The sequence below is a fragment of the Chroicocephalus ridibundus genome, chromosome 1, assembly GCF_963924245.1.
Source record: "Chroicocephalus ridibundus chromosome 1, bChrRid1.1, whole genome shotgun sequence".
NCBI classification, from domain to species: domain Eukaryota; kingdom Metazoa; phylum Chordata; class Aves; order Charadriiformes; family Laridae; genus Chroicocephalus; species Chroicocephalus ridibundus.
Window position 1 is genome coordinate 210,663,595 of NC_086284.1, and position 16,588 is coordinate 210,680,182.

The 16,588-nt window shown below is 37.9% G+C and overlaps 1 protein-coding gene across 1 annotated transcript in view; it reads right to left on the reverse strand.

Moving 5' to 3' along the window:
* Positions 1–16,588, reverse strand: part of SEMA3A (semaphorin 3A) — a 171,214-nt gene that overhangs the window by 85,903 nt on the left and 68,723 nt on the right. The window contains exon 4 of the mRNA XM_063323554.1: positions 15,412–15,531. Within this exon, the coding sequence (XP_063179624.1) occupies positions 15,412–15,531 (120 nt within the window). The remainder of the gene's footprint in view (positions 1–15,411; positions 15,532–16,588) is intronic.

Below are 16,588 nucleotides of genomic sequence, written 5' to 3' on the forward strand. Positions count from 1 at the left end.
GAGGTTCTGATATGTGGCTGTTTTTATAACGTCAGGAAAGTACCTTGAGTTAAAAAATTTATTGTGCTATAATCGTCGTATGGAGAGATTTAGCATTTCTGTATTAACTAGCCTTTACACTGAAGTCTTACTATCTCTCTTCAAGGTAATCCTTTTTACAGTGGGTCATGGCTTTTCAATGTCTGCATGAAAACACATTTGCACAGAGAAATAAAAGCCAAATTCACAAACCTACAAATGACAAGCAGAAAGGGCTTGTATTCCAGCTTGCTTTCCTGCAAAATCCTTTGAAAGGCTAAACAGCCTTTTCAGTGGAAGCACTAATCTGCAGACTTGTATCACTGTGTTTGAATGTAATGAGATTCCAGTAAACACATGCACGCCATGTCGACACAGTGAGCTCAGTTTAAGAGCAGCTTATTTTCGGTTACTTTCAGGCAGCTAAAACCAGACCTGAAATACTACTTTAACTGAAATGAGAATGCCTGTGCGGGGATTTGCACTACCTTAGTGAGACATTCACAAGTTTGCTTATGGACAAGGCTTAAGTCATGCAGAACTCTTCCACGATCAAAACTTCCACTGCCTTGTCCAGACTTTCCTTTTTTGGCTCCCTTTCTTGATTGAGGTTAAACAAAGTCAACTTTCCCCATTACTGTTCTATTTATCACCACCAATCTTAAAGAGTATACATAAATCTTGTACTCGTGCCTGAATCATTTATTATTCTGTTATGCTTCCTGGAAGAATCTTTGTGGCCTTGTTCCATGTTAAACTATGCCCAATCTTTCCACATTCTAAATTCAGTATAAGTTTCACAGCTTTTTAGTTAGGAATCATACCATGATCTAGACTAAACTTCAAGGGATTTGTTCTTCAGTAAGCATTCCAGGAAAAGACCCTAGGTATAGCAGCAGTAGGCTGATGAAGACTTACTCTTTCATTACTCCCACACTTGAGTAATGAAACCAGATCCCTGTTTCTTATAACAAAAGATGATGAAATGCATTAACAGAAAGGTTTGTTAAAACAGAATAAAATAAATTGTTACTCAGAAAAAAACAAATGAAGTTCAGCACCTCAACCAGCTATAATTAAATTGAATGTGCCACCATGACTATTGTTGATATACCACCTTCATGACCACTGATGCTTAGCCAAACAGAAAATGAAAGTTGGATCAAGTAAAGGGAAAAAACAACAGCGCTATTGCTCTGCAGTTTTCTGCTGTTTGACACATGGTTTGTATTGTAGGTGCACTCATATCCTTTATGAAACCCTTTGCAAGCTTGTAAATAAATGTTAGCTACAGAGAGTAACATTGATTTACACAAAAGGCAAAATGCTTTCAGGTTTCGTGTTGGTTCCATACTTCAAACAACCTAGAAGTATAGGATGAAATGATTAGAGAGTTACTGCTTTGAAAAAGTAATCAATGCCATTTGTTTTCTGATTAAACATTTACCGGTCCATAATTAAAAAAAAAATAAATCATACCTCAGGGCAAAAGAACTCTTTGGAAGAGAGTCTTCCTCTCTTAGATTGTTGGGCTTTTTTTCTAATCCCTCTTCAAAAGCTGTTTCCAGGTCTGGAATCAGGCCAAATCCATCAGTATATATGCTTTTACTGTGCCCAAGAAGTGAAAATCTGTATTGTCTGAGAAGTTGCAGCACAGGAAAAGGACCAATTCTTTGAGAATCCCGGTATTAAGACTTTTTTCTTTTTTTTTTTTTTTAACGATTACATGTTATAACTTTGTGTAGGCTTGGCCCTTACATATGTAGAGGGTTTTTGAAGGGCATCTAAAGATTATTCAGTAGACAGATAGCTCCATCACTACTACTTAGCTTGTCTGGGGATTTTTTTGGCCTGGAGACATGGGATCGTTTTCACATGACAATGACTGAAGCTTCATCTTTCAAGAAATCTGAATTGCAGAGAGCAAAACTAATTAAGGCCAAATCGCTTGGCCTTCGCAGAAGCCTGAGGACTGGAGAAGAACCCATAACACTGGTGTCATCCTCATATCACTGATAAGATGGTGCCACCGCTGCTAATTATCTCACTGGCATAAACCGAACAAATTTCTATCAAGAATTCTTCATCTTTCCTTTTCTTCTGCCAATACTTTCTGAGCTGTGTTGTAAGCAAAGATTTCTGCAGCGTGAGACGGACTTTTTTTTTTCTTTTTTTTGTGTTTTGTCAAAAGACATGATCAGGCAAAACATTTAAATAAGGGTAAACTTAAGGTATGTGAATAATGTCATTGCCTGGAGCAAGGCCAATGTTTCAGGAGGACAGCAGAGATCTGAACTTTACACCTTCTTGCTTACATATGAAAAGGTCTCAGATGAATGATCTATTTATCTAGTGGATTGTTTCTCTTTAAACAAAGGAAAAAGCAGAATATACTGTGTATTTGTCTCTGCCAGTATGCATAATGTTAGGAAATTATTTTTTAAGTCAAAATGTATGAAATGAGATTTCAATCCAGCATGGAAATGATGGGGAAAAAATAAATTTCTCTCATTTCTGTAGTGCTGTGCTCACTGGTGTTGTCCATGTCATATTCCCACTTGAACGGGTGATGAGAAATGTTTATATCCAGATCCAGCTGCTTGCTCAACTTTCCTGGTGTGGTTTATATTAAGTAGAGAACAAGGCAGTAAACTAGTAATCCCTGAAAGCATCCTGCTGATGAGTCAGACTGAGCTGTTAGCAAAACTTTAGTTACTCGTTACTAGGATTTTAACTCCATGTAGCACAGAGGTGTGAAAAGGATCGAGTGAATTTTAATACTTCTCTCGTCCTGAGCGGTGCTAATTGAGCTTTGCACTCCCGCAGCACATGGAATGCAATCATGATAATTTTGGCATTCCATTTATCTTCAGCAATTTTGTCACTGTTCTTTTTAAGCCAATAGCATAAACATTATTTTACATATAAGAACAACCAAGATTGTTTTACGTTTAAAAACAAATGGGCATAACTTCAACTCCTCAGCTTTCTGCCACCAATCATATTACACATTTGTATGCCAGATATTCTGCACATAAAATGGATTACTACAAGGCTGCTATTTAATTTGCTTAATTAATTTCATTGTGAAGGCATGTTTGAAGCTACATTACTGAAGGATTCCTCCAAGGTAACCATTTAACAGCTAAGTAACCTTTAATTACTGTGCTGTAATGATACACATCTAAGACAGATATTGTTATACTGTGACATCTGAGCACTTTAACCTAAAGGTAGTTATTAGCACTCCCATGCAAGATTCATTATGGATCATATTTCATTAATGGAGAGTATTGTGTTCTCATCTGATTATGTACTCGCAAACGTTTATTAAGATATCTCCGTGAGCGTGACCATGTTGCAACTCATAGGAATCCATAGATTTTCATAAATCAGGTAGCATTTCTTATGCTCTTATGCTTATGATCTATGCAATCATACAAGCGAAAAGTTATATGACAGCTCTTCTGCAACTCTTTGATACCTACACTAAATAGGAAGACTTGCTTAGGGACGGACAATGTATATAATTACGATTAGCCATGCAATATTTGAAAAAGAAAGAATTAAAATGCAAATTAATGCTGCACTGCAGGAATCGCTAGTTGTGATTTATATCACTACAGGTGAGAAGACAGTCCAGACTTGTAGACGACTGCAGATGTACACAAATTAGAGTAGATTAGATGACATAATAAGTCACCGTCAATTCTAATAGGCATGAATTTATCATGATACATTTATTCATTCTGCACAATACGTCTTTCTATCTAAGTTTTCCAGTGGTGACTGGTTTTTCATCCAATGTGAGTCTCACAGTCTTTTCTGACTCATTGAGCTAAAGAAAAAACACATTTTTAAAAACAAAGTTTCCCTCTGGGAATAAATAAAAATAACCATACGTGAATTGTCTACAGCAAATAATACAGAAGCTGAAGAGAAAGAAAAAAGCAGATATTAGCTTGTCTTTGCTTGAGTTCTCAAGTAATGGAGGAAAGTTACTCACCCTTTTCCAATGAAATGAGTTGCTTAGGAAATAACTAATTTACTCAAAGTCCACAGAGGCATGAACGAGTCAGAGGCATGTATTTCATCTGAGTCAGGTCATAGTCACTAAATTATTTGTCTTACATAAACGAGGGAGAGGTGAAGGAAGGAACAGAAGGGCACAGTACATTTCCCTCACAGGAATGGTATTTGAGGGAAAATACAGAGATTCTGTATGGTTTATGCTCAGGACCTCAAAGAGGAGCCAGCACATTTCCAAACAGACTTACTGAGTGCCACAAACAGAAAGCAAGTTGTTACAAACTATGTAAGCTAGAACTGCGAACGAATGGAAGAATAAATATTTATGTTTTTTTTCCCAACTGACTTCAAGTGGTTTTATTCTTAGATTTTTAGGACAGAAAGAGTTGCTGTGATCCCTTAGCCTGATTTCCAGTATCACAGAAGCAGTAGGCATGTGGGACAAGCGCAAATATTTAAAACACTGCCTGTTTCAGTACTACTCTTATCTCCCACAGTCTTTCAGCAGTAAATTGATTAACTGCTCATGGCAAAAGATATATGGACTAATGTATAAAGAAGATAATTATTTGTGCCTATGCACTGCTTTCATGTCCCGTGTTCCTTCCCTGCACAAAACCCTCTGTCTAAGCCATGACCTATTCCTAAAACTGGATTTTCTTTCTGCTGACAGGTACTATCGCAGCAATAAAGCTTACATTGCTGTACTGGGTCTCTTATTCCCACAGAAGTATTGTTTAAAGAAAGATGAAGGATTTTCTCTCCTGTCAGACTTTTAGGACCTTGAAATACCTGATTGTTAATCTATCTGTGTCATCTTATGCCAGCAGAACATGTGATGCAAAAAGATGAAAGGTTGCATACTGATAAAAACCATTTTCTTTATCCTTTGTAAAGGTATTTAGCAAAGTTATAAAGTGACACAATGGTTAAACCGTATCTGCATTTGTTTTGCAGAGATCCTGCCTCTTGCAGCCATCTTCTGTGTGTGTGTGGCATATATGGGATTAATTCTGATTTGCTTTCTTACATGCTTCAGTTAATTCTCTCCTTAAGAAGCAAAGTACTAATTACTAATCACTAATCAAAGCATCAATATTTAGCATTATTTTCTTACTGAACTATGGAATAGTGGAATTTTATGATTTGAACCTACTTAGCAGCAAATTTGAGACACTCTTTGTATAATAAAGGGCAGAGAAAAAACTCAGTTTCAAAACCTTGTAAAGGCAAGGAGGCATCTGGAAAGCATTATGAAATCTTTTTCACATAAATATAAGTCTGTACATAAAAATGGGGATGGTCAAGATAGCAAGAGAAGAACAATTATTTCCTGTTCCACCAGGCAACTGCTGGAAATACCTGTGAACTGCTGTTTACTCACAGAAATAGTAGCTTCACCTGCAGTTGCTCTGCTTTATATCAAAGGAGAAATAAGATTTAATCATTGTGGAGAAGCCATTTTTGTCATGCCAAATGCAGCTGTTGATGAAAGAAAGACATGCATAAGGAGCCTGAAAGCACACCAAGGAGGCCTCCCATTGTGGAAAGTGACTTCTCTTCTTTCCTGAACCCGTTTGAAAGATTGCTTTTAAATCCATGAGTGTTCTCATCTTTCCTTTGGGGAAATGCCCCTTTTCTGGGAATTCTGAATGAGTGAGACTCTTATGGCCAGAAGCAACATCAAGAGGAGGTTTCTGGGAGAAGTTCAGGAATGAGCCTCTCCATCATTGCTGAGCAGCCTGAACCAGGGCTGTACCCAGCCTCTCTGGGCCTCTTCTGGGACGAACCGCAGGCCAGTCACCATACTGGTTTACCATTAAGCTCACACACTGTGAACATGCAGAAACAATAAATACTAAGTCAGTCTGAAAGCATGGAAGTAGGCAGTGTTTTCAGATTTCCATGTAACTTCTGCGAGTTAAATATATCCTACAGCCTCTAAAAAATAAGGCCTGAAAGGCACTTCACAACACACCAGCTCTCATAAAACTTTAGACAAAGTCCAGTGAAGTTGGTTAACATCAACAGGCTCTTGGTTAGGTCCTTATGTCTGAATATTTAATATAAGTCTGGTCAGTTTGCTGGTCTGCATTTCATAGCCCCATGGCATGTATGTGGAGCATCACCCACAGCTAAAACCTGCTGCGTCGTGACCTTGGTTGTTTAAAGCCTATTTGACAAGATGTTTGTACTGAGCTACAAACACAATACAGTCACTTCCTTCAGCTGCAGAAATGACACTTAAAATGCGATTCTTCTTCGTGAGGTCAGCCCCTGTCAACTGGAGCTTTGTGACGTGGGTCCCACAATGAATAATGCTGCTTTGACGCTGATCTATCCAAATCTGAGCTCGGTAACTCCTTCTTTCAGTTTTGCTTCCTCCTGTGCCTCTAAATCAAGAAATAATTCTATTTATAAGTCATTTCCTCAATTAAGGCAGTCCATACTATAGGCTGGCTTTCCACTGTTTTTATTACATCAGTTTCCCGACAGATGGTGGTTTGTTATTTTATTTTTTTCTCCTCCATGTTGGTTGAGAGATCAAAGGGTTCAGCCATACTTGCCTTTTGTTTCAGGAGGTGTATGGATGAAATTTTGCATATGTTGCACGACTGTGAAGTTGGGTTAATGTTTTCAATTGTTACTCTAACAAGAGGCAAATGCTGAACTTCTGTGCTACTAGAAACATTACGGGCTCTCTCGATGAATGAACTTAATATTCCCACCCAGAAAATTGGATCAACATCTTAATATGATTGCCATCTCTCTTAAAAAGTACAATCTAAGCCTGTAATGAATTAGGAAAACCATATCATCTTATGGTAAAGTAAGGTAATCATGTGCCAGGGGGAATATTTATGTTGTGGAAATAAATAATTCATCATAACATCCTTTAATTGATAGGAGAAATAATGAACATCCAAATGCAAACAGTGGGTGTATTTTCAGCTCCCCTGGTAGCCATCACTAAAATTAATTTTCTTAAAGCAGTCACAAATCTCTAACAATGCTAGAAACTAATGGGTTTTTTTCTGTGACTACACAAATGAAGAGTGAGTCTCAGTTTTAGTTACACCAGTATAAGTCAGACAGAACTCCACTGAAGACAACTGGTACTGGGAAAAATCATCACACTAAAAAAAAAAAAAAAAAAAGAATTTAGACCCAGATCCTGAGATTGCTTTTGACTTGAATCACTCATTATCTGAGGATATTCAAAGTCACCCATGGTTTAAGGCATGGACACACAAAGCAAGACATTGCATGTGGTGTAAGTGAAAATGCACTCAACGGGGCTGCATGTGCGCGTGTGCATGTTCCACTCCACGAATTTACTTCCATGGAGGTCTCTTTCTATCTCACTCTTTTTTTTCCTCCCCTCCAGCAGCATAAACAAAAGTTTTCCCACAGTTCTGAGACTCATTTCTTTGAACCTAATGAATATGTCGACTGGCTTTAGTTTCTTATTCATGGAAGTCATTCAGCTGTGGCATACTGTATACAGTTCTCCACTGTAAGCAACAGCATTTCTCAGTCAGAGAAGGCGAAAGCCATGTACGGTGAGGAAACAATGGTCTTCTCAGTTATCTCAGTGGAAGCGTGCTAGCGCATAGATTCCTCTCATTAGGAGGCAGGGGGTTCAAATTTGACAATATCATTCACACTGGACTCTTTTTGCACTGAGAAAATGTAAAAAAAAAAATATTCTGCGTTAACAGTTACTTTGTATGAGTTGGGGTTTTTTCAACAGTGCAGAAGAATATGCAGGATCTTGCTCCTCTCAAGCTTCATTTTGGGTCATTGTATGTCTCTAGTGATCCACCCGACCAGATCCATGGAAACACTGACATTTCCTACAGACCATACCCTTACCAGTTCTCTCTCATCTGAGGGAAGTTTTCAATTAAAACCAAAATGTAGAGTGCTGGAACATCACCTGCAGAGCGACTTTCATTTACAATTTCTTTAAAACATATGTATAAAAGTAATATTAAAGTAATGTGGTTCTGGAGTTGATTTTTTTTTTTTCTTCACTTAAGAATAAACTGGGAGGTCTGCCATAGCAATTTGGATATATTTATCAAGTCCTAAACAAAAGTTAGTTGCTGAATAGCTGAACTGATCAGACTTGAATAATAATGGGGGTTTCATTAGTGGTTTCTGCTGTGCAACAAATGGCCCTTGTGGTTGTAAATTCCACGTCTTTGTTCTGCTTCTCATCATATCTTATACCTCTCCTCTGTATGACTTACTAAAGAACTGTGCTTCCATTTTGCCTAAACCATTTAAGTCTGTAGACTGAGGAATAAAGGTGAAGAAATAAAATAGTCAACCGCATTGTTTTGACTTGTGATAGTTTAAAACTTGATTTCATTTCCTTCATGTAAATGTTGAACTTGTAAATCTCAGAGTGAACCTCAGATGTAATTACTGACTTTCTGTCACTTTAGACATAAATAGATTCCAAATTGCTTAGGTGTAATTATGAAATATGCAAGGGCAGGACTGAATGCATTACATGACAGCTGAAAACCTACGATGTTCACGTGTCCTGTCAATGGTTAAAGCAAACCCCTTTATGGTTAAAGACCCCTTCTCCAAATACTTTGCCAAAAAAAAATATATTTCTACTGCATCTGAATTTTAACATACTGAGCCAGATCCTTGGCATGCGAATGATTTGAAATAGTCCTATTCTTACAAATATACCAACCTTGCACTGGTAAATGGAAGATCAGATGGATCAGCTAGTTGTCAAATATTCAGCTGTCATAAAGGCACAACCTTCTTAATTGAATATGTCAGGATAATGAACACTAGCTGCAAATGTAAAGTATTATACTTTTAACTGTGTCGTTTACATCAAAAGTTTAGTAGGCATTATAATTTGTATTAGGAAATCAATTCTTATCTTGTTAAAATAAGACACTGGGAAAAACATCTCTTTCAAAATTTCTCTCTTCAGTATCTCTCTTTGCTGAGGATGAAATATCCGTAGCAGCTGTGTGGACTTTCCCAACAGTGAGGAGTAGGAAAGATGTCAGCCGCTGCTGCCACGTGTGCTACTCAGTGGAGAGAAGTTTACCTCATGTATTAAACTATTCCGACAGCTACATTTTCACATAGAGCCTAACAGTCCTACTTTAAAGGATCTACTCTGGAAATAAATTTTTATTGGAATTATATTTTTGTTGCGGATGACAGAATGAAGTTTTGAAAAATCTGAGTTCTCCTGGTTTAAATTCTCTTTCAGCAAACAAGTGTTCAAACTACAGCTGAAGTCAAAGGAGATCTGCAGTGTATTCAAAGACAGGCCTTCATAAATAATAGCATTTAACCATGAACCTAATTCATATTTGTTTACAAAGGGGTTTATGGAGTTTTTCAAAAAGTCTTTTAAATCGGAATCAAGTTACCTTTTTACGGTGACCTTCTACTTCTGTAACTTTATCATAAGATAATACCACATAACGAGAGGTGCCATTTGGGACATAGCACTCAGCCTTTAAGGAATACATGCTTCTGCATGACAGTGCTTAAAAATGTGTAGAGCTTCCAACAACACATCCTGGTTTCCTTACAAAAATATTTCTCAGACCTTACCAGAACAAATGACTCGTTTTGGCTGCCTTATGAGAAAGGACTGTCATGTTCTCTGTCCCTTCCCTGTACTTCTCTTGTAAATATTGTCTTCGGGTCACTGGAAAGTTCCCATAGCATATCCCTTCCCAACCAACGACACAGTGAATTATGGCTTGGAAAAAGAATTATATGCTATATATAGCTACATATAACTGTATATAAAACTATATACTTCCAAAATGCTAGGAAGGTTATAGCTAGGCCAAGATTTATTCTTTTTAACAAGTGGAGGTAAATTGTACATGTGTGAAAAGCCTGATTTTATGCAAAGAGGTTTCACACAGGGTAGCCTAAGGGACTGGAAGTCGATGTCATGTGGAGCAGCAGAAGTGATGGTTTGCAGACCCTGCAGCCTCCAGAGCAATCAAGCTCCTATATTTTGTGATTTTGGTCACTGACCCTGTGAGATGCCTGGACAGATGTGTGCCTAACACTGACTATCCAGTTACCTGTCATCCTCCACAGACAGGAACATCAGTACAACGAAAAGGTCCAGCACTGGGATTTCCCAATATAGCAGAAATCATTATCTTGTTTTTAATGAAAGTATTATGAAGTATATCAGCCTTTTCTTTCTTCTGTTTTCTTTTTTCCCATGGCAAAACTACCCAGGAGATTGAAAGAAGTGCTCTAAAAGGTACTCACACTCTACATAAGCTAAAGATCTGGCTCTTCAGTTCTGTTTTCATATACTATAGTAATAGAGTATCTAGTGGTCTGAAAGGTTAAAGCATCTCTGAACTGAAATAGGCTGTTACAGTCTGTGAACTAGATCTTCCTTTACTGACATTTCTCTGTGATTATAGTGATGCTTAGAACTAGTATGTCACAAATAATAGCTCTATCACACAATTGTTATATCACAAGTGAGAATAATCCTTTAACGGTATCCTTTTCCTTCATATTTTTTCTATATATTCGATAAGCATATAAATGCAATATAAAGGTATAATTAGTTAGATGGAAAGCAAATTAGCATGAGGTGATTCTTAACTTAAAAAATCATTTGCTCAAATGTTTCACTTAAAAACCACAGGTCAGAATCTCAACTGATGTAAACTGACACAGCTCTGCCGTCTTCAATGAAGTTAGTCCAATTTATGCCACATCTGCTACTACTGAAGTCAATGTTTCACCCTGAATTTTATATTAGATAATGAAACACAACATGTTTTCTACCAGCAGTAGCGCTGGTACTTCAAGTAATGTGTTCCTTCAAAGTCATTCTCTTAGGAAAAAAAATGGTCTTCCATCACTATATACATATACATAATATATACAGACAAAAAGGACAGACGCATAAATGTATCAGAACAGGATGTCCATTACTTAGAAAATGCACTCTAGACCTCTTCTAATGTGAAGTACAGAAGGGATAAAAAAAAGTGGAAAGTATAATTCAGCAAAATTTTATGAGTTGAACCAAGGATTTTTAAAATACACAGAGTCCGGAAAAAGCAAATATGTTACAGGTGGTAGCGTTATATAACTTCATATGCAATAACTTAATGTTTTATGTACATCATAAATCTGAACTAAATTTAGAGCTTCTTTATGGATTAAGAATGAGAAATAACCTGCAAGTAAAGTGATCCCAGATCTTTTAAGTTCATCCAGTTAAAAATGAGGTTTAGTCTGTTGGACAATGACAAGAAATTTGGAATTAGGAGACAATAAAAGAAGCCGGGTTAGTTCTTCAGACAACATCTATTGATTTACCTCTGTTGAAGAAATCCTAATGTATTCCTGCTGAGGATCTGGCAAACAATTTTGTACAGCTCATGCAATGCCTGTCTGAGCCTTAAGAAAAGGGTTCTATAGGGCATTCTCTATACCTCCACCTGTATGTAAGGGTTAAGTAAATGGAAAATCCTGTTCTTTCCTAAGCAGGACTGTTCCCTGCTGGATCACACAAACTACCCCAAAGGGAGCCCCGGGGAAGGGGAGCAGGGCTGCTTCCCCCTGCTCAGGCATGTACAGGCAGGTGCATTCTGCATCCTGTTGTGATTTTCTAGTGGGTTTAATGCACCTCTGTGTCTCCCTGCAGTTGGATTTGTTCCTTTCGAGCACAGATCTGACTCGTGTAATTTTGCGACCGTTAAGCACAACATTCCTGCACATCCAGTCCTGTTTCCTCAGAAGTCAGTGGGAGCAGAACATAGCTTTACTAATTACTTTCTTATTTTGTCTGGTAATTGGTTTCTTGCGTTACATTGCGTTATGTGGAGAGAATGCCACATGTTGCTTAACCCCGGATCCCAGAAGCTGGTGTAGGTGTCTGTGTTAGGTCATCTCACCTAAACTTAGGCACGTACAATATAGACATCTGCATATGAGCCAATTTGCCCCATTCAAGTGAAAGTACAAATATAGCCCTTCCAATGGATGATCTCAAGCTTTAACCTAGGCTCTCCTCAGGTATTTTCTGCGTATACACATGCTACGTTCTCTCTAAATATGTTCTTTCCTGCTTACTCATGGCTTACGCGCTTAAAGTCTATTCAAACATTAACTTTATTCTTCTCTCTTATATACTATGGTTATTCATTTACACATCTGGAATGGATTTAAGTGAAGATTAGTCTGCTTTACTCCTTAGACTGCGGTGTAATTCACAACATATTAGGTTGTATACATTTGCGCAGATCATTTTTAATCAGATGCACAGCATGCTGTTCATATCCTTTTACCTTTTTATTATTATTTCTGATACTGTACTTCATCAAACTCAATTAGACCTGCCTAGTTTCATCACTAGAAATGGTTTTCTTCAAGTATGGAATGGGGCTGCGATACGCTGCTTCACATTGAAGAGATATTCAACAGATATAACAATTCATATGCCTATTACTTTATGACTGTAATTTATTTCCTTTACCCAATCATAAAAACTGTACCATATTCCAGCCTCCTGCAGCCTGCTCCAATTTTTTCCAGTGTCTCCTCTGTCACTTGCCACTCTTTCCTTTAAACTTCACTTCTCCATCCTCTTCAGTTTGGCACACACTAATTTCCTCTCCTCCATCGGACTCAGGCAGTGGGTTATACTCACATAAACAAGCAATCTTACCAGACAGTAGGTACATTCCCTGACTATTCCCCTAATCAGTTCACATTTACTTCTCTAAGTGCTTGAAAAATAAATAAGCAGATGGTGAAGTCAGTTAATTTTCCAGAAGTGTTGTGGCAGAAAATGAATCTTCAGGAAATGTTTTTGATGGCAATTTTTTAACTCAAAATCAACCGCTTGCCTTCACTTATACTTTTTCCCTTTTTTAGTATGCTAGGGAGGTATAAACTATACAGGATACAGAAGCAATGGCCCTTTGACACGTCCACTGCTGCTGTCTGACATAACAACGTAAACCATCTGGCTCCCCCAGACGCAGCGTGCAGGGGTGCAGGGGTTAATATCGTATCCCCACCCCCCATCCTTGGTGTCTCTAATAGCTGCTGCCAATCAAGCACCCTCCTCTTCCCCAGCTCCAGGAGATGCACACTTGAAATTCCTGGCTAGGTGGTAGGGAAAGGAAGGAGCAGGCTCCAGCTGAGAGACAGAGACAGACCAGATTAGTTTTCATTGCAAATCTAATAAATTCATTTATTCGTCTGATTTTCACCTTTGCGAGGGACAGGAGCCAGGCTGACTGTCAGATTTGTCAAAGCCTGAGAAGAGGTGGGTGCTGCTGCCTCCCGCCTGCCCCAATTGCTGTGCAGGGGCAGACCTGGGCTGAGAAGGCAGTGACACCTCCTGTGTGAGCGTCAGGAGGATACAAACACTTGTGCCGTGGGAAGGGCAGGTGAAGATGATTTCTCTCATAGCTGAAGTATGAAAAGGAAATCAAAAGCTAACAGTGTCCAAGGTAGTTCAGATAAACATATTCCTGACTTCCGTGCTTTGCAAAGATAAAACCAAGGGTCAAGAGAATGATTCAGGCACACGTGGACTAACAAACTTACTGTATAAATGACCAAAAATGCAACAATTTAGATTTTGTTGATAGTTAGAGACTGCTAAAGAGAAGCTAAAACAAACATCCTCTTTCAGCTCCAGGGCCAAGCACATCATTGACTCAAATGTCTTAAAATCCAGAATGTTAAACCAAGGTTGGATCTGTCCTCTCATCTCCGATCATCCTTTCTATAAATCCTTGGTAAAGTGTGTGTTAGTTTTACGGTACAATCATAAAACAGCCAAATGTAGAAGTAAATGACCTCATACCAGCTATCTCTCTGCAGATAGATTCACTTGGCAGATAGCCAAGAATTGATTGACACACATCTTACGGAACTAGAGTTAATTAATATGTCTACCAATTCCCAAATGGATCTCAGGAAGCAGAGAATCTGTTTAATGCAGTAAGCAATGACATACTGTGTGTGGTCAAGAGACAATCACTAATTGCCAAGAATGCATTCTGGAATAAAGTATTAAAGAATATGAAAAAAAAACCCCAACCTTCTACTTTGCAGCTCCTTTATCCCTTCAAAATCTTATGCTTAAGGCATTTTAAAGACTCTTGTTTCAAATATCAAAAGACATTTTTATAGGGAAAAAATGGTTCCCAGACTATAAAGTCAACACTCAAAAGGTCTGTTAATTTTTCTACGAGAAGAAATTCTGATTTTTAAATAACTGAGCCCTCATTCATTTAACAATGATGTCTTTATTTTCAGGGAAATCTGGAAACCTGAATTGCAAAACCATAAGGCAACTTGAAAGAGCTGTTCTTTGGAGATCACAGAAGCTACAAGTAACACAACTATGGATTCACCAGTAAAACATAGCCGTAAATTAAGTAAGTGACTGCTGAAAACACATCAGCTGCCTGGTTGCTACACTGAAACAGTCCATGGAGCAATACTCAGGTAAGCCAGACCAAAAATGAAGTGGACTAATTTATATTACATATGCAACTTAATGGGAAAATAAAAGATTGGCTTTTCTGGAGAGAAAAAGGATTGAAATGGAGCACAGAGACATTCTAGTCAAATCTTCAGCCAGGAAAACCAGCATAGTCCCATTGCTTTCTGAGAGTGACACTGGTTTTCACCAGGGAAGACCATGCTTTTCTATTTAGTTATGACAATCACTGACAAAACAGTACAAGAACTACTGCAAGATTTCTGCAACACTAAGCAAAAATCATCAAGATGATTAAAAAAAAGATATATATAGGGGAAAAGAGGGAGGAAAAATGATTTATTTTTCCCTAAAAAGTAAGGAAACAAACCCTAGGTCACATATGAAAAACTGTCAGTGTGTTAGGACAAATCTGAGAAGTAGAATTTATGAATGTGTGACACGATTTTAATTCCCAGCTGGGAGAAAGCTGCCATGGTGTCAGATTGTACTGACTGGTAGGAGACTAAAGGACAGTTGGCCCCAAAATAAACACACAGGCTGAACTACCCCTCTTATGGCTGGTATCTGTCCTGACCAAAAAAAAGAGAGTGCTTTTAATTTCATGAACCAGGCAGAATGGGTTTATTTAAGCCCTTGGGGGAAAAGATGCTCTGCAGGGGAGAAAAGTACAGATTTGGCTGTGATTTATCAATCAGCACGTCAGCACCTGATTCAGGAGCAAGTCCTACCAGATCCACTCACCCAGCCACAGAAACGAGTGAGAGTGCATTTTGGCAGGAAGACATCGTGGCGAAACACCAATGAAGATTAAAAAGAGGCAAAAAGAGAAATATTGTTTTAAGATAGTTTACCTCAGGATGGCTTCCAACTTCAATATAGGTGCAGACTGGATGAAAAGCCCCTGTTCCGCAAGCGTACAAGTGGGTTTGGTTGTAAGCCTTAAGCACCTTGATGAAATTAGCACATTCTCTCTGCAAAGAAAAGAGGGGGAAAAAAAAAAAAGTATCCACAAAGTTAATTCAGTGATTATGACTAATGGGAGCTCTTCTGCGTTAGGGATGTGTGGCTGAATGTGGAGATTTTAGAAGTGTGATCATTTCATGCTGTTTATAAGCTTGTTTATTGTTAAGCATTTAATAACTAGCCTGATTTAGGCTCTCATTTAAATATCTTTGGTTGTCATTTAATAAAGCATCCACCCCTGAAGAAAAGATTACACAAAAATTTTTTGTTTCAGACATGCTTCGTCTTTGTAATTTATGCTATTGCCATGTTTGTAAGACAAAACCCATTTATAGAAATGTGTCAGAATGAAATAATGAAGAAAAATGGACCAACTGTTTGCTTGTATTCAATTATGTAACAATTAGAAGAAAGACGGTCCAGATGGAAGGAGTTGATGAAAAACGAATCATTGATACAACATTTCTAACAATAACACAAATGCTGCCTCACCCCCATTGTCTGTGTTTAGGGGCCAGTTTTACAAAGATGAATACATATGCTAAACTTTAATGCAATTATTTACCGCCCCTAGAATATAAGCTTTGCAAGACTTGGACTTTACATTTTCTACCTAAGTAAATTATCCATCATAAGCAATTCTGGTTCTCAGCAATTAAAAACTTAATAGCAACACTACCAGCCCCTAGTACAAACATTGTCTGTTATCTGTTAACAAAAATGTCATTATTAATGCCTAATGTTATTAAAATGGAAGTGTCTAACCTGACAGTCAAGTTGTTGACTTTTTCTGTTTATTTAATATTTTTATTTCCATCAAGTCTAACAATGAGAAGAAATATGTCAATGCCTGTGAATCAGTCTACTGACACAATTACAAATGATGGATTTCAAATAGGAGAAAAATAAGAACATTGAAATAAAATAACCATTTCCAGCAAAGGTTGTGTTTAAAACGAAGGAAACTTTTTTATGCATATTTGATGACTTTTTTGGCTTAATGTCTCCGAGTGGACCAGGGCCCCTGGAAACACCACCTGAGCTACCCCCCAAGAAATCTCATTG